This window comes from Athene cunicularia (assembly GCF_003259725.1).
Source record: "Athene cunicularia isolate RWA chromosome 1 unlocalized genomic scaffold, athCun1 chr1_part2, whole genome shotgun sequence".
Classification (NCBI taxonomy): domain Eukaryota; kingdom Metazoa; phylum Chordata; class Aves; order Strigiformes; family Strigidae; genus Athene; species Athene cunicularia.
The window spans coordinates 5,592,119-5,611,098 of NW_020799092.1; the positions used below are offsets into that span (position 1 = coordinate 5,592,119).

The 18,980-nt window shown below is 38.9% G+C and overlaps 1 protein-coding gene across 5 annotated transcripts in view; it reads right to left on the reverse strand.

Moving 5' to 3' along the window:
* ANO4 (anoctamin 4) overlaps window positions 1-18,980 on the reverse strand; it is a 203,708-nt gene that overhangs the window by 111,048 nt on the left and 73,680 nt on the right. For 4 of the 5 annotated variants that reach the window (XM_026868394.1, XM_026868395.1, XM_026868393.1 and 1 more), the window contains exon 3: window positions 8,388-8,498. The exons of the other annotated variant lie outside the window; for it this stretch is intronic. In XM_026868394.1, the coding sequence (XP_026724195.1) occupies window positions 8,388-8,498 (111 nt within the window). The remainder of the gene's footprint in view (window positions 1-8,387; window positions 8,499-18,980) is intronic. 5 annotated transcript variants of the gene reach the window in all.

Sequence of the window (18,980 nt, forward strand, 5' to 3'; positions counted from 1 at the left end):
TTAAAAAACCCTCCAATGCTACCAACTCCATAGTCTCTGCAGGTGGCCTGTTTTTCATTATCACAAGCAGGAAACAGTTTTCTTCATAATATTCACCCTGAATATGCACCTATGTTGCAATTCAAATGTATTATTCTTTTCCTATCAATTATGAACATGGGGAAGAGATTGCTCCCTTTTTGTACATGTCTTTCACAGTATCTAAAGTCTGTTATTACAGCTGTAAGTAGATAAAAAAGAAAACCCTATCAAAATATTCAAGAACCTCCTTCTTAATTTTCATGTATAAAATATGGACAAAGTTAATGATATACATTGTATTTTCAATTACAATACTTTTGCTTAGAAAGCCACTAAATATTTTAGAAACAGAAAAGTCTTCAGTCCAAATTAATCCACTCTAGATACTAGGCTAATAAACTAACTGAAGCAGCATGATTTTTAATAGAGATTCTGAGTTTTTAATGCTTGTAACAGTATTTTTTTTTTTCATGTACACAGCATAACTGTAAGGAATTCTGTGCCAGATTAAGAAGTTTTAGAATAACATATTACTTCTCAAGTTTAGCAATTTTTGGGATTGCATACCAACTAACCTAGCTATCATTCTTTGTATCCCAATATTAATATTGCACAATATTTAATCCATACTTACACTTGCATCATAATTCATCAGTTTTAGAGAGCACCCTCAGTTCTGCAGGATCACAACCAGCTTTTATAGAGATTTTTGAAGTAATAGCTTCACTTTTATATTCTTACTTCACTCTCTTTTATATTGTACGTATCATCACAGTCTGATTCGGAGATATAAAACCTCTTGTTCTTGCAGATATTAAGTCTCCCTCGTCATTTTAAGTCTGTTTTTACTATCACTCCATTTATTTTACATATCCTGCTTTTTTAAAAGTGGCAGGATACTATTAGAGACAAATATTCAGGATGGAGTTTTTCACTTTAAAACTAGACTTAGCCTCACACCATCCTGTTTCCTGCTAAGGGTGAGCTTCCTGACAGTGTTGGAAAAGAGCATCCTGGTGTTGCTTTGGTTTAAGTGATGATGTTTTGCCAATTATTAGGCCTAGCATAAAGGACACAGCCAGCATAAAGATGAACTAATAACCAAATTGTATTTGATACAAAAGGGTCGGTACATGGGTGAGTGCTGGGGGTCAAGTCAGTCAGATTGTACATAAATGACATCAATCCCAATGACCCCAACAACAACACTGCACAACCAACAGTGGGTGGAATAAACGGTGAAATGCAGTCTCCCATAGAAGAGACAGGAGACAACTGAGTCAACAAACCAAATACATAAGACCAAGAAAGCCACAAACTGCATCTCTACACAGCCCATGTTTACAAAAGCCAGACCTGACTGGAGCCCAGTCCCAGGGAGGCAGGAGGTCCTTCCCCATCAGGAAACTCTGCAAAGTGCATCCACCTCACAGACAGACACTGCCCCTTCCTGCAGGTGGTCCCAGCCCCCATCCCTAAGTGGGACACCTGACCTTTGTTTACTTAATTTGGGACACCTGGGGCTCATTTACCCAATGGCTCTCCCTGCAAGGCCAGCCACACCCTAGAGGGAAGCCTAAAGGCAAACTCACCACCCCTTTGTGAAGGGCTCTGGGAATCACCCATATGTCAACCTTAATTTGGGGCTTGGGGTTAAAACCCCAGCATTTCAGATGAGGAGAGCATGCAGCTCCTCAGTGTCACAATGGTTGTATCCAACCTCTCCTAGGACAAAATACAGAGGTTTTAGGAGACTTGGCAGGCAAAAACCAGACTCCAATTTGTAGTACATACAGCAGTAATATTAAAGAATTATTTGCCACCTTGATCTACTTCAATCCACAAAAATCATACTAGAGATGCTTATAAAAGACAGAGGAACTGCCACAAGACAGCACAGTCTACCTACCTGCTCTTCACTGTCCCTACTGTTTCAAAAGAGAAGACTGGAAACATTCCACCCTATCAGATAATAATCTGGACATAGACCATGACCAGCTCTTGCATACATGTTTATATGAAAAGAATTCATCTAAATACTCAACAGAAAGAACTGCTGAAACAGAAAACGTTTTGAATGACTTGAAACTTCACTGAACTGAAACCCAGCAGAATGCCTCCATGAGAGCGACACATGGACCTGTATATACGATCAACATCTCAATAGAGTCTGAAAACAACAGTGGAAAATACAAAAATAATTTAAATAGTGAAGCTTTCTGAAGATTATGCAAGATATATGTCTACTGCGGATAGAGGCAATGAAAGGTGTAAAAATGAAAGTTTTGCCTATATGCTATGCTCGAGGGAATTCAAACCAGCTTTTTCCTGCCATCGTATAAAAGATGAGCCTTTGAGGTACTAGAATTGCTGCTTCCCAAAGTGCTAGTAATACTTTGGGTTGCAAAATATATGGTTTTTAAGTGTGTGTTTTGAGATACACAACATGGTGTGTAAGAGAGAGAACATGTTTTGTGGTTTCAAGCAGAGAACTGCTGGCTTATTCTGAAGACTTGTGAAGAGCAGAAAAATCTTATTTCAAGGTCACTTCAAAATCCAGCCCATCTCAGCAGTGATTGGAAGTTCTGGAAGCAGTCAATCTTAGTTGGTTAGGGAAATTAGCTCTCTGTCCACATTGCCTATAGCAGAAAATTGCTTATATCAGAAATACACAGATAACTGGCATACTGGTTAGTAACCAGCAAATAGGATAAGTAGTGAAGAGAGGAGCTGAACTACCTCATCAGCACAAAAGGTGTCTGTTACCTTTTTCCAGCTGCAGTAAAGGTGTGCTGCTGGTGAAAAAGTGGAGCTCTTTACACTGCAGTTGCCTTGCTGTGTAAGTTTTTGAAAATGCACTTTTAGTATTTCAGTCACTGTCACTAAACATGGGGCCCTAATATCTGCTGAGACCATTTTTTCTGCTCCAAGTCTTATCGGATACTTAAAAAAAATTTCACAAAACTAAATAATATAAAAAGCAAATCTGTTTGCTTTAATAATGATGATGCTACTTCAAAGACACCTCTCCTGCTGCCTGTAGCTAGCTCAGCAACTCCATTCCAATGGACATGAACAACAAATGTTGCTAAAGGCATAATCAGGGCTCCATCACCATGACATGCATATATCCACAAATCACCTTAACAGAATGATATATAACAATTGTATCATATATATTTAGGAGACAGACTGATGCTAGTGCAGTCATGTCTTTTCAAGCAGTGAAATTTAACATGAATACAGAGCAGCATGAACATTGCTACAGGAGATATTAAGAAATCCCCCTCTGGTTTTATATCAGCATAAATATGCAAGCTCTTTTCTCCCCCCTCATGTTCCATTTTGTGGAAAAAAATCAAAATGACTTGTTAATTCAGAATCCCTTAAGGATTTTTTTTTAAAAATGTGGATATAGAAATATTTTCATCCCAAATATATTAGAACCACATATTCTGAAAACTGAATGCTGGGAAATTCTGATTGAGAATCCGTGCACAATCTCAGTGGGTCCACAAACCACTTTGGACCAAGGGGCTGATTTAGGTAGCACTCAAAGATAAGGAAGTAACTCCTTTAACTTTCTGAATATGGATGCTCAAAAACTGAGATGCCCAAACCCAAGAATTTTCATTAAAAAATGTTACATGACTATGTTTTTGTGTGGAAGGATGGAAGCATGCTCAGAGATCATGTTTCTGTTAATTAGTTGTCATTTTATTACCAATTGTCACATCAAACCATTGAGTATATTCTAGCTTTGGATAATGTAAGCCAAAGATCAATATTCCAGAAACTGCTCTTTGGAGTTTTAGGCCTCTCAGTAACATTGAAAGGTGAAGTTCCTTAAAAATTCTTACTAGCAATGTTTATAATAGGTGTAGAGCATTTCCAAATGTTAATGGTGGTGGAAAAAATGATTGTGTTTAAAAGTACCAATACTGGAGAATAATCCTTAAAAAAAATGCTGAATAGAGAATACCTGTTTAGCAGAGACTTGAAAAGCAGAAAAGTTCACATATGAAAAACAAACAATCTGTCTGCATCCTGTTGTACTAGCTGTTATGGATTTTAGCATCTATCTAGATTTTTGTATAGGAACATTTTTCTGCACTCAGTAAGGCTAACAGGTATGTCCTGGTTCAGTCAGGCTAGAGTAAAGTTTTCCCCAGCAGAGAGAAAGGTAAGGGATCTCCAGCCGGGTTATTCATACCATGCTGGCATCAGGTCCAGGTGCGGAGCCTTTTCACTTTCGCTTCTGGTGTTGGTTTTTGCCATACACTTGGCGGGTTTGCTCCGTGATCATTTAGCGGTATTTCTCTGTATATCTTTTGCCTTGTTCATTGTTATTGCTGTTTATTGTTGTGACCATTGATACTGTTGTTGTTCAGATTGTTCTATCACTCTGTTGTATTAAATTTCTTGTTATTTTAGCCGGGGTCTGTGTTTAACTTCCAGCCCGACTAGCGCGGGTTGGGGAGGGGCAACGGCAACGTGCTCCCTGATCCCAGCAAGGATTAAACCTTGCACACAGGTACAATATATACAAACCTTTGCTTCAAGGAGGCCATCCCACAGATACCACACAGCCCAGAACTTTTTATCACGTTAAATGCTAAATTCAGTAACTACACAGTGGATCAGCAACCCTGTTTCAGGAAACTCACTGATTTCTGGCTCCCAGATTATGAGAACTAAAATGAGAGAATCAAACTAATTTTTATTAAATCTAGTGAAAGTCAATGTAAACTGGATTTTGAAAAATATTCTAAGAAGAGATTTCTTTTAATTTTGACTTTGCTGCAGTGGCAATGAAAGTAAGTTTCAGACACTGAAACAAACTATAGGAATTAATGAAAAAAAGCTTGAAATCTGAGGCACCTTTTTAAAATAAAACTTTCTACTGCTTTTCTACAGAAGTCCATCCTCTCAGTGTAATAACTAGAAAAAAACCTTGAAAGCCTTTGCTAGCTTTTGCCATGGTGCAGAAGGCACTCCCAGCCCTGACTGTCCCTGCTGGGACCCCTGGGGTTCCCCTCACCCTGCCCAGGTTCCAGGACCCCATTTCAGCCCCCTAGGGCTGTCAGCCCCTGCCCTAGTGATGCCACAGCAGGGCTGGTCTCCAGCTCCCCACAGTCCTGCCCTGCCCGGCCACAGACCCCCTGCACCAGGAAGGTACCTGATGACCAGGGCTGGGGCTGCTCCCATGCCCCACCATCTGCTCCTGGCTGGGGCTGTGGCATGGGTACAGGCTGTAAGTAGGCAACAACAGAAAATTCTGTTTTATATCTGACAAATAGTTCATGCAAATCCTTGACACCTCTTCTGTCTAGTTTACAGATTTGGTTTAGGTCAGATGAAACACTCTGTTTTTCAATCCCTTATTGTATAGTGTATGCCTAAAGCCATTTTCAGATTAGCAATTATTGTTTCTGGACTGTCTCTGATAGACTACTGATCATTTCTGAATATCACGAGCTCAAGAAGAAACTGTTTTATAAAAGACATACCAGAAATCTTTAGAAAAACGTGTTTAAGACTCTACCATGAACTATGGTACTTAAATGCAGAATTTAGCTCTGATGAAGTTGAAATTACTTTTAAGTCTCCTAAAATAGTATATTCACATAAAAATAAATAACGAGATGGTAAATCTTTATCTTCAACTGCAGTCTAAGATATTCAGTAGGGTAAAAGGAAAAAAAAAAAAAAAAGGAAGTCTTAGAGCAAAATACTTGTTTTAAGTAACTAAATTAAAACAAAAAAAATCTCTGCTACTGAATGATCACTCTTGGCAGTCTACCACACAGGCAGATATACCAGCTAGCTAAAGTTGCATAAGGCACCTCCTGAATAGGAAAATACTCAGGAAACTCATGTTATCAAGGAAAAAAAAAAAAGAAAAAAGTGGCCTTTAAAAGCATCATTAGCCTTTTAAAATTTTCATTCAATGCTAACAACTGGGAATAAAAGTAACAATGACCATTCAGAGCAACCACTCTAGAAAGACTATTTAGGCATGTTTATCCTAATTATTTGATATTCACAGAAGACTGCAGGTGACAAAGACACTCCCCTGGACACATAACAAGCCTCTGCAAACTGGGTCATACAGTCATAGCAATACTTTTGTCCTTCCAGAAGAAAGTGTAGCTGAAGGGCGTAAGGATTAACTTCTCAATAGCAAATGGATCTGGATAAAGAAAAAACACTTGCTTCAAGGCTGTAAAAGATGCATCCTTCTCAAATGACTAAAAAATAATCTATACATCAAAATGGTAATTCTTAAAAGACTCTTGGTTTAATGCTATTTTGTTTTGAAATTATAATCAAATTGCTAGAAAAAATCTGGGAGCCTACTTCTAGTCAATTTACATTCATTAATCACTTGTAAATATTTGTTTTACTTAAGGTAGGATTCACATACATTTACACTTTTGAGCAACCTGATCTAGTAAAAGGTGTCCCTGATCATGGGAGGGAGGCTGGAACTAGATGATCTTTAAGGTGTCTTCCAACCCAAACTGTTCTATGATTTCTATGATATAACCACAGTGCAGATTTTTGTGTCTAAGCTGTGGTAGGGATTCAAGTTATCTCTCTAAATTCCATTTGCAGGCAACAGGCAAATAGCCACTTCCAAGTTGCAGGTCATCTAATCTATATTAGACACCCACTTGAAAATGAGACCAACTGAGCTGTTGACATGCTAGTTATATGCTGTTGATTGCCAAGGGAACTTAGACAATGAACTCAGATCTCGAGACCTTCACTGGAAACCCCTCTGTTCAAGTCAGATGAATGCCTTCTTTATGGTCACAGAGAAATGGTATACTTTTAAAAGAAACTAGGGTTTAACATTTGAGGTTATAAGCAAACCTGTGCCCTGCTGAATGAAAATTTTGAGTTATTCAGCACAGAGATATAATCAGAGAGTATGATATTAAAATATGACACGGTACCAAGGGAAGTTGAGATATGACCATTTTAATAAGAAGCTGCTTTGGACACTTAATAAATCTAATCTTGATATCTAATTGTTTTAAAGAAATAATCCATTTTCATTCTCCTCAGCCATGTGCTTAAAATGGAGAAGATAATTGTTTCTTGTATTCCAATATGGTCTCTTCCCAACTTGAATTTGCTTATCCTTGTTTATCTATCTTGTCTAGTCAGCCTCTGAAAGACTACAGTGCCTTTTCAGCCTCTCCAGTCCACCACCCAACTGCCCCCAGGCCTATATCTGGGCCATGCAGGTGCAGAAAAGAGGGAAGAAAGCAAAATCTCATATTAAGATTTCCTGACGGGAAAAGCTTTTTAAGTTACAAAACACAGGGCTCATCCTAAACCCACACCTTACATAATGAGGTGCTTCACTCTCAAATCATTACCTGTCATCATGCTAACCTGAGAGTTTTCCTTCCACCCCCAAACTAATACCACCAACTAAACGACCTGATCCTACTACCACTGTATGGTGGCATATGGCAAAAATCAGGTAGAGTGCAGGGTTTTACACATTCTTATACATCTTTTGTCATTCAAGAATGTAAGTTGCTCTTTCTCACTTTAGAAAATTTCTACACAAAATAGCCAGTTTAAAATATAACTGGAAAAGAAACAAACCGGAAGCCATGCCATGCATCTTGATTCTTGGCCTGCATAAGTGTTTTTAAACTATTATGGAAAATTTCCACTGAAATTCCAGATTCTTTTGGATTCCAGAGTTGCATCAGTTTTGGGTAGGGGGAGGTCTGCTGCTGTTAATAAGAATAGTATTTCTTCTAGCACAGATCTTAAGATCATTCTGCAGTTGGATTTAAGAAGGGTGGACAAATCAATTCTTAGTCCACAGCACATTACATGTGAAAAAAGATGGTTTCATGCAGTATCTAAGATATACAGACCTTCAGTTATTGTGACAAGCTCATCACGCTCCCAAAAATTACCAACTGCAAAAACATGAATATATCTGCACACTTTGAAACAGCTGGAACTTCAAATCCAGTCTTAGATCCCAGACTGCACCACTTGGATGGCATTATTAGTTCACACATCCATTCAAGAGTGTAAAGAATGGATTAAAGTAACAGGAGTCATAGTATTTCTGATTACTTCTGCATAGGAAACATGTATTGCTGGAATCCTTAGGCACGCAGTAATTTAAATCTTACTACAACTTCTCTGATAGTAAAAGATTTCTTACTGGCCTTCAATAACCCACTGAACTTTCTCAGAGATTTTAGTAATGCATACTCACTTATAATTCAGTTCATCACTTTGTATGTTCCTTCAGTTAAAATTTCAGTGCATCCCAATTGATTCTTCTACCATAAACCCGATTTTGCATCCAAGGAATAACTTACTTTCTTGTATTGCATTAAGAATTTCTGAAAAGTCCACATCTGTCTTCTGTATGTCTGGTTTTATCCATATTTGCGTTTCCAGCCGGTTAACCTGCAAATCCTTTCTTCCTTCTGAAGAAATTAAAGACATTGATGGGGTTTGTGACAGTGTGGTAGAAAAGCTAGCCAAGGGGCTTTCAGGTGAGGGAATATACACATTGAATAAAGCTACTTAATTTTTTTTCCCCTCTAGTGGAATCTTTTTTTTTTTTTTTTTTTTTTTGAAACAACAACATTCTCTGCTATCAGCAATGAGGCAGAGTCACCACTGGTAAGTCCCTCATTTAGGTGAACACATGGTGCCATGCCATGAGCATCCCCTCACCATACCATCTACAAAACGTGAAAACAGACAAGAGGTGTTGTTACAAATGATACAGCACTACTGGAACAACCAGGCTAAAATAAAACACACTAACACACAAAGGATGCATTTTGTCTCAAGACAGAAAACAACAGTTAGGACAAAAAGAGCATGTTTCAGCCACAGGACACCATAAGTTTTCACATGCCAAACTGATGGCATGCCATGGTCTAGGAAGCACTCTAGTACTGCAGTCTGTTTCGAAGGAGGTCGCACTGCTATGTAATGGCTGCTGTTTAAAAGCACTGCAGAATAAAAACAGAGGCTAGCGAGTAGTCACGGTTTCAAACCTATTTGCACATGTAAATAGGCATAAGATTTATCCATTTAAGTGTTCTTTTAACATGCACAAAGAAAGCGGGAAGTTTTGAAAACATACCATTACCATGCACATCAAGAGTAGACAGGAAAAGGTACCGGAAAATCAGTTTAAGCTGCTGACTACGGGGCACTTGGATACAGCCAGAGGCAAAGAGGGAGCTACTGGGCATATGTCTGGTTTATGAAGAGTGGCAGCAAAACATTTCACAAAGTTATCTGTTAGAGGTGATGCTCTTGAGTAACCAATACACAGAGTTAGCAGTGAGCTGCAGAGGTCAGGGAGATATGTGGGAAAGAACTTCATAACAAAAAGGCTATGGTGGAAGAAGAAACCTTCAGGTCATTTAGTCCATTACTGTACCTTTACTAAATGCTATCACTCATGCTTCAGATGTAAGCATTTTCCTCTTTTCTACAGTCTGCCTATAACAAGCTGGTCTTGTTTTGTATTCCCTCCTAGCTCACTGTATCTTCCCCCTCCCCTTGCCAAACTACTGTCTCACCACTGCCTTGATGAGAGCTACAACTTATATTCTTGGACACAAAATTGCTCAACCCTGTTTTAAAGACCCTTCTTCACTTTTTAAAAGTACAGATGTCAAAATAGGTATACATACACCAGCTTCAGCCTCTTTTATTTCCCAGTGTTAAAATATTATAAATTCTGTTTCATGCTTGCCCCAGCATATTCTTTTGTTCCACAGCAAAGACCCACTGTTAGCATCAAAGACAGCTCCCCTTGTAGATTCCTGTAAAGTGATCTGTCATAGCAGCAGCAGGAGTCAGTATTTAATGATGTAGAATGAAGAGAATTTCTTAAGTGAGACATCTCATTATTCATGTAATAGCAGCCTAGGGAAATCTGCAGATGGCCCCAGAGGTAGGAGGCTACAATTTGCCCCAGAAGAGAATTCTAGGGACAAAAAAAAAAACCAAAACTGCAGCTGCTGGAAAAGACATAAACAAGAGGATGGGGGCAGAGAGGTAAGTAATGGACAGCATTTCAGTTAAGCAGCTTTGCAGGCGATATTATTCTGTTTCAATACTCAGCTATCACCTTTAACACATATCATTACATATTTGCATCCTGAAATCCACCAGCCTTCCTTCTCCATTTCAACGACAGTTGGAGCAACATAACGACAATACTGACAAATATAAAATATCCCCTCTTCCCCAAAGCCCTCCATCCTTGTTACACTCAATCACTGCTCCCAGAACACAGGAAGGTAGCAGGATCCCTGCAGCATCTCCAGTAGATCAGAACTAATTGGGCTGGGGAGAGAGGAAGTGACAGCCAGCCAGCAATGACTGTCCTGAAGTGCTGATAACAAATGGACTATCTAACCACAAGCTTACTAATAAAATTAAGCTGTTGGAGAATGTACATATTCAATTTCAAACTACTTTTGAATTAATGAAAAATACTGTCTAGAAAATGGACAGAAAATGTCCAGCCTAAACCTGACTGTTGTTCAGCCTAACACAGCCTACGAAGCTGAGACAAGTTCTGCTGCATTCAAATCTCCTCTCCTGTATTTGACTCATCGGCAGTACAGGGAGCTTCCAGTAAGCTACACAAATGACAGTCTCATATGTTTCTCTGATTCACAGTAGTCTTAACATCTGGCCTCACTGCACAAGTATCAGACCAAGAACATCGTCCTCTGTTTTCACTCAAAATTGTAGGCATCATCTTCTGCCAGTCATTTGTGATTTAATGCATGGCTAATCAAAACTTGCCTTCAACAATACAAGGACAAAAAGAAATGCATCTGCAGACATCATAGCTTCTAAATAAGTGCTTGCAGCAACACTTTATTTTTCCCATGTTCTTCATGGTGTCAATAAACAGATCGGAATCAGGGCACATTTGATTCTACCCTCCTCCCTCCCTCTCAGCACCCACTTTGCAGGAGGGAGCACTGCATCTTTTAGCTGAGAGAAACAACCCCTATGTGACAGGCTGTGGACCAGCCAACCTAATGATTGCTCATTTGTTGGCAGTCAAAGATTTTAGCCCAGCAGCCCTTTGGGAAAGGCCACAGTGTTCTCTCCCATGTCCAAAAGAGATTTTTTTTCTTTATCTTACCACACATCTCCCATACAACAAACCAAGACAGTATCTCGTGTCACTGTTGCTACTGAGGGATCACTAGCCTGGCTTTAGCATCTGTTTCTTGCTTTAGGAGCTGCTGATTTATGCTTTATCAGTGACGGGTCCCACTGAGTAAACTCTAAGCAATATTGCCTGGGAGATAAGGAGAGAAAGACTCTATTTCCATAAAAACATGAGAAATAAACAAACACAAATAAAAGCGAAGTGACTTATCTGATTTTATGTGTTTTTATTAGAAGATCCATCTGAGATTTTTCCTCAGCTTACTGAGATGTTTTACTTCAACTGAAGTAATATTTTAAATTAGCTCATGGCATCGACTCTGATTTACTCACTGATACATAAAGTAGTGCACAAAAATAACATACTTTTTCCTTTGTTTTGAAGTGTCTCTACTAATTAAGTTAGGAAAACAAATGAAATTTTAAAAAGGCATTTAATTATTAGAGACTGAATGGAATAGCTTTCTCTAACCCAGTATTTTAATGTTCTTCTAAATATTAACATACTTCTAAATATTAAATATAAAAAGATCACATGTATCAGATTAACAAATTACGGAGCAAGGCAGTTAATATGCTACTAATGTTAAACAAGGTCATTCCCACTGCAGTGAGATTTTGTGTCTGCTTAAAATTAAGAACATACTCAGGTTCTTTTTTAGACGAGGCCTTGTTACATGTATCTAATATCTAGTTGATTACCACAATCAGCTTTTTAGACATGAACTTTACAAGCAAAAATTTTGGAATTTTTTTTTTTTTTTTTTTTTTACAGTTAACATCTGGAGACAGATTTTGAAAGCCTGCACGTTTTCATACATGCTCTGTGATGTGCAAATCATATTTGCAGATGGGTAGTCTCACACTGCAGTCTGAAACTGAACATAAGCGCTTGGGTGACAGAAAAATATGCATAGTTTCAGTATTTGGCACCAAAATAAAGAATATAAAATCAAGCTGATGGAACAAGTGCTGCTGTTTCTCAGTGTGCAGTAAGGAGCTCATATTTACTCTATATTTTTCAATGGACATGTGAGAACAGAGCTGGATCTTTGTAATTCACTGAGGCAGACGGGGCTTCTTGAAGAGTTTAACCACTTAAGTTCTGCTCATTGGTCAGAACAGAAATACTTGACTTAGTTGCTTTCTGAAATCACAGTCTCTCTTCTTTACCCTCCCTCATTTCCAATTAATTACAAGTACAAACAAGTGCAAAAAAAGTGTTTTGTCTACAGATATAGATGCTTCTGTAAAGAAAAATCTACAGCTTCAGAAGGTCTTCCTGAAATGGCACCTAGCTAGGAATTTCTATCAGTATAATGAGCTGATTTTTTTTTTCTTTTAAAATCATTTTGGCAGCAAACATGTACTTTCACAATGGTTTTACTTCAGCATGGATATTAAATACAAGTAGCAAATAACTACTATGCCATGTGGGTAGATGCTCCTATCACAGGGCCATCTAACTCTAACAGTGCAATATTTAGCAAGAGCAAATATAATTCTAATATGAGCAGTTTTGTTTTCCTATATTAAGTACTGCCTGCAGTTTCTACAGAGAAGTTGCTCCTTCTCACCAGAGTCTCTTCTTTAAAGCAAGCAGAAAGCTGCTGCACATGGTGTCCTTTAGACTAAAGGCAACCCAAAGTCAACACAAGGTGAAGGATCACCCTTGCACAAGTACATTTTCTACTGGCTTCTCACTGTGAGTGCTAGGCAGGTCATCTACAGCAAAAGCACAGTTGCAAATGGAAATTATTTAAAGCATTATTTGTATGTGTTAGTCAGAGCTATACACAAATAAAATCAAAAGTTTTACTGATCTCAGCTCTGGCATTGTATTTTCTGTGATAGGGGTGAAACAAAATGTATACCACACTGGGTCTTCCCAGCATCCATGCACGACTGTACTGGACAATGCACTTTAATACATAAAAACCATATTGGTCCAATTATTGCATCAGAAAAAAAAATAATCTATTCTCTGATTCGTACAATCCATGCAAGTACATATTAACATAGACGTGTTTTCATAGCAAGATGAAGTTGCCCTGAAAGCAGTGGCTCAGAGATGGCCAGTTATGTACCATGAAATGAAAGGCTGGCGTGTCTCATAGCAAGTCTTTAACAGAGACCTGCTTTTGCTACACTGGACAGAGAGAAACTTGGACTGTTTTCCATAAGAAATCCTGTATCATATTCTCTTTTGTTCCTCACCAACCAGCAAAATATTGCAATATTCTTTCTGCCTAAGCATTTTTCTCTCCTGCAGAATAACACTGTATGCCAGTGCTACTCTGTGCATCAATCTTACTGCAGTGATTATATTAGATATATTTTCATATATTAAAATTATTGTATTTCTTCTTGCTGCTCTTAAAACTGTCACATACAATAGTGCAGAGTTCCACACTGGGAAAGTATTGTTGATAAGATAAATTATCATCTAACAGTTAAAGAGAATAAACAAAGGAATAAAGAAATAGTTGTAGGAGAAGGAAAAATTAGGTATGTTTAAAATACATGTGGTCAGTAGCCACATTTTGAAAATATAATCAATTATAATTTATGGGACTTAATTATGAAGGTCCAAATTTTAATATCAGCAGGATCATTTGATTTCATCCTGGTCAGTTTCATATTAAATATAAAATTGACTAACTCTAGTGTAGATATTACCTTCCTCAATGGAAATAAAAAAGAGGGAACAAAGAAGAGGACGTTTCAGAGGTTCCTTACAACTCTTTTGTCTAGGTGGAAGCGTTTGTCCTCTCCATGTACAGCTAAAACAGTTCCTGAAAGTACAGGCTGAGTCCACATAAATAAGTTTTGCATCATGAAGGATAACTGTCTTTCAGTGTTCGTCTTCCTCTCGAACAGATATGAAAAAATGCAATTATCAGCATTTTTCAAGATCTGTTTTTCCCCTCCCCACAGGGAAACAAGAATCTTTGTAAATGTCAAAATGTCTTTTGGGAGGTCAGGTTAACACTGATGATCTGCAAGCCACCAGTGCAGAGGGCAGTAACGCTGGGAGACATGCTTACCCTTCTCCTGTGGTCCTCACTCTCCACATGAACTCTACTCATTCACTGAGGCCTTGCTCTCAGCTGAACCACTGCATACCAACAAGGTGACTGCAGATGCACCCACACAAGAGGGCAATTCCCTCAAACCGACTCCCTTTCCCATCAAAAGCCTCACCTAAGTCAGGGTAAAGGCTGCATGTCTTCTTTAACAAGTATCTTCTCAGCACACAATGCAGAAACATATCCCGTGTCCTGCCTAGAGCTGCCCTTTCTCCACACAGAAAAAGGCTCCATTTTCCACCTGCAACTTTCTGGCTCATCAGCCCAGCACCTGACTCCTTTCTGGAACAAGACCATTATTCAGAAGCTTTCCCTCTGTCCTTGCTCCTTACCAGTAGCACTAAGCTTCCTCTACATTACAGCTTCAACACAATTTCAGATTTCTACAAGGGTGTGTGTGTGACAAGTTCCCTTTTTCTTTCATTTTGATGCTTGTTTCCAGTCTTGGGTTCCTTCTGAAGATGGCAGGGGGGATAAGGACAGGAAAAGTCATGTGTTTAATGCTCTTTTTCTACGATCTTCTTGACATATCTGTATATTTAAGATAGTGCAAGAAATCAGGGTAAGACCAGATATGTGCCACATCTGCAGTAGTTTCTGTATGGTATGGCAGTGCCAGCACATATGTACCCATAGTGACAAACTGGGAGTATCTAAAAAGCCCCAGTTTTCCCCAATCTAAAGTATTTACTTTTACCTGTGTAGGTCACAGGATTTGTCCCCATCTATCTACAAAGCACATCCACAATTTTGGAAGAATTATAAATAATAGCTAATGATATACGTTGAAAGAGAGGCCTTTAGAGACTTCTGATCTAAGTCAAAGCACTCCATCATAATAGCATTAGTACACAATGTGCTTCCAAGACTGAAAAGATTGGGTACCTGTGGAAATATTTGCAGACCTTTGAAAAACCTCTGACCTGGTAGACTGCCATAAGGACTTGGAAATAACTCTTGATATTCTTAATTGGTTTACCAATTACCTTAAAAAGTGTATTCTCTGTCACTATTCAGCATAGTTAATAAAATCTTCCACTATTACAGAAAACAGCACTTACCTTAATGTTTTTCTTAGTGATTATGGATAAAATAATGTTTCTGCATCTTAGTGTCCGAGAATCAAAAACAGAGTGTAAAAGCACAAAAATGCCTTGATAGTTTTGAAAGTTATTGGAATAAATATAATCTTCATTTTTCCATAAGAAATTCCAATGAATGTTAGGGGGAAAAAAAATTAAAACCCCCAATCATTCTGTTTAGCAGGAAGAACCTTTGCCATAACTGTCTCTATGGATGGTCATGTCAAGGGTATGGTAATGACAATACTGGAATTATTTTTTGAAAGGCAATTTAAAAATAGTTTCCCTCTATTGCAATACACTGTAAGGCATGACATATGTTTAATTATGTTAATACAAACATTTTTCTTATCTTCCAGAAGCAGCAGTAGTGGAGATTTCTAAACACCTAATACTACTAATTTATCACAGACTAAAGTATTTTGAAGACATACAGTGCCCATTCTCCCCTCCATTAAACCCCAGCTGGTATCAGACACAGAGAAGTCCACTCAGCCAATTAACTACAGAGAAATGAGGAGTCCTTGTTCCTTCTCTCTCTCCCATACTGTCTATGCCTTTTTCACAGACAACTGCAGACAAAATGGATGGATAGCCCCTGGTGCAAAGCCATACCCTGAAAATCTCCTTTACTGTCAAAATAGCCAGAACACCAGGCTATGGGGACAGAGCCCTGCTAGCCCTCAGTTCTTGCATTTCTAATTCAGTCACTGCCCAGAATGAACTATGGGCATGGCAACAATCAAACCCACCAAAGCAGTGCTCTTATCAAGAGGGAGGCATCTCTTAAGCAGGGAGTTCAAATGGGACAACAGCTGAGGAGAGCTGATAATACAAGTCTCCCACGTGGACAAGCACCCAAACCATTGGACTGCTGTGCAAAAGCACACAACCTCTTTCTTAATTTCCCATCTATGCTCAAAGGATGCATCAGTGTTCTGAGAGTTGAAAGGATGCACATGTCCACACAGAACCCCCAAGCATAGCATGTCACATATTCCTATGCCTAATATTTCTAATTACATGGCTCTACATGGGCCCTGTGCAGATCCTTACTCAATTAGTAGAGGGACAGTGTTGCACAATTCTTTGGAATTAACCCCTAGAAGCACTTCAACTGATAATACAAAGAGACAGGGCATCCAAGTGTGTGATTTCCTACTGGGAGCAAAGCTATCCTTTTCAGGTGCCACAATGCCTGGAATAGGAATCCACAGGACAGTCTGAAAACATTACAAAGCCACAATGTATAACTAAGCAGAGACACTTCTGCACAGTTGCATGTTCCAAATGAGAATCTAGAAAGAAGCCTGAGATCTAAATGGACCAAACAATTCAGCCCATTTTACATTACTCATTTATATAAAAATAACAGTAATAATAATTGTCTTTTAGTTCTTTCCTCTTACGCTGTGAGTGCACATATAAAAACATAGCTATCAAAGATCACTATTACACATGTTCAAACATTTGTCCATGTTTGAAAAACTATTCGTGAATGATAAATCCCTTAATTGCCATCTACCTTTAACAATATTAGGAGTTGTTAGCAGGCAATTCATAAAGAGGATAGGAAGAAAACATTTGCTGAATAAACTGTTTATTGCAAAATGCTTGCCCAGTTCTACAGTCAGCAGTTTACTGATGAGACAAGCAGAAAAGCTGGCTGCAAGGGGATAAGAGGCATGACCTAGCAGATAACTTCAGTGCACCAAAGATTTACTTCATTATAACATGATACATCAAGACAGCTTTTACAAGATACCAGATGTCTCTTCCAGGTGGATTTTAATGTAATAACCAATTATACAGACTCATGTCATACCATAGCCTATCACTGCTTCACAGTCTAAACACATCCTGGTAATTCATTGCTGCAGAAAGTACCAGCAGCTAAACCATTCTGGGAACTTCAGCTGTCCTCAGACCCCTGAGGAATGAACATAGCATAGGAATATGAAAATGGTTATCCTAAAGACAGGATAGAGGTCTAATCCAGCGCAGGATCCTATTTCTGACAGCAGATGCTTAGGCAAAGGGAATATAAATAAGGCAAGCACATCCAGTCTTATTCAGTCTATCCCTTCCAGCTTGCAGAAATTTAGAGACTTCTGGACTAGAAGGTTTCATCAAGATGATAGTGATTCATGGTGACCAATGCCCCTTTGCTCTACAAATCTGTTCCTTTTATACTCACTGGCACTTGTGATCTAACAGGTAGCCATCACATTCCTCCCTCCCCCTGTTAATTACCTTGTTTCCAGCCTTTGTGAGCTAGTGGGTCTGCTGCTCAGTTAGTGTCATGTAAGTCCTCACATCCAGGCTAGGGCCATGAAGCCCAGAAATTCACTGACACCACAAAGCCTTTCTTACTTTAGTCTCAGAAAACAGCTATTATGCTGACCCCATGAAATATGCCTTCCTGTACAGAAGCTAAACATGGAGCAGTGAATCCCACCCTACTCTACCAAAGGGAGAGGATATGGTTCCAGCCTACCAGTCTGGGTGTGTGGAGACCTAATTAGGGCAAGGTTAAGATAAATATCATCATTCAGTTACAAACTGGAGCTGAAAAATGAAGGCAATATTTATATATTGATTGTGTAAAAATATTCTCACTCAGATTTTCGATTTTTCTTTGAGAGTACCTCACAAGCAGCAGGAATCCTGCCCCGAATACTGGTACAGTTGGTCCTTCTTATAAAGCCCTGCAACATACTATAATTATCAAGACCCACAAGGAAGAAATAGAGCACTTTGCCATTAAAATGCATGGACTAGTTTTGGGCTATTCACACAGGATGCCTATCCAAACGACATTATTTTCAGTAATTGGCATTAAGCAGACTCTCCTTCACAAGTAGTGGGAGAGCATCTGAATAGCAAGGGTCATAATTTTCAGGCATTCTGGCAGCACAAAGGGCCTTGAAAATATATGCAGTCTTGATGACCCTTAAAACCTTCCAGTCTCATTGAAGTACAGGTTACTTCTTTATGGCAGCAGTCTAACAGGTGCTGAATTCCTTTCTGGTGCTAGATGTGTTCCTAAAGCAAGGTCTAAATAAAGTACTGAACTGCAGTGCTATCTTCCTTTTTCTATTTTAAGTGCCCTGAATGTTATCAGTAATGAAGACACACAAAATGCATATGCTCTGTGCTCCACTGGGCCTCTGAAGCATAGCATGGTACAGAACTGCATACCACAAGGGTGTGACTAGCAAATATTGTGCCTCTGTGGAATTATCCAGTATGCAGAGAACAAATCTGCTTTCCTAAAAGATCCAGCCACTCATGGTACAGGGAAGCACAGCATTCTGCATGACCCAAAGGGAGTTATGTTCTGAAAAAAAAGTTACAGATCAAAAATGATGCCACCTCTGCTTCACTGCTGCCCTCATGCCTGCTGTAAGCTGTGATGTTGAGTTTTACCCAATTCTTTCGGCCTTTGGGGCTTTTTTTGCAACCACAGTACATTGTATTGCTTGGAATTTCTAGTGGGTTCTGATGCCTAGATGCACTTAACTGTATCATATCTACTCAGTCAAAGAGTAATCCACCCCCCCACCCCCCCCTTTTT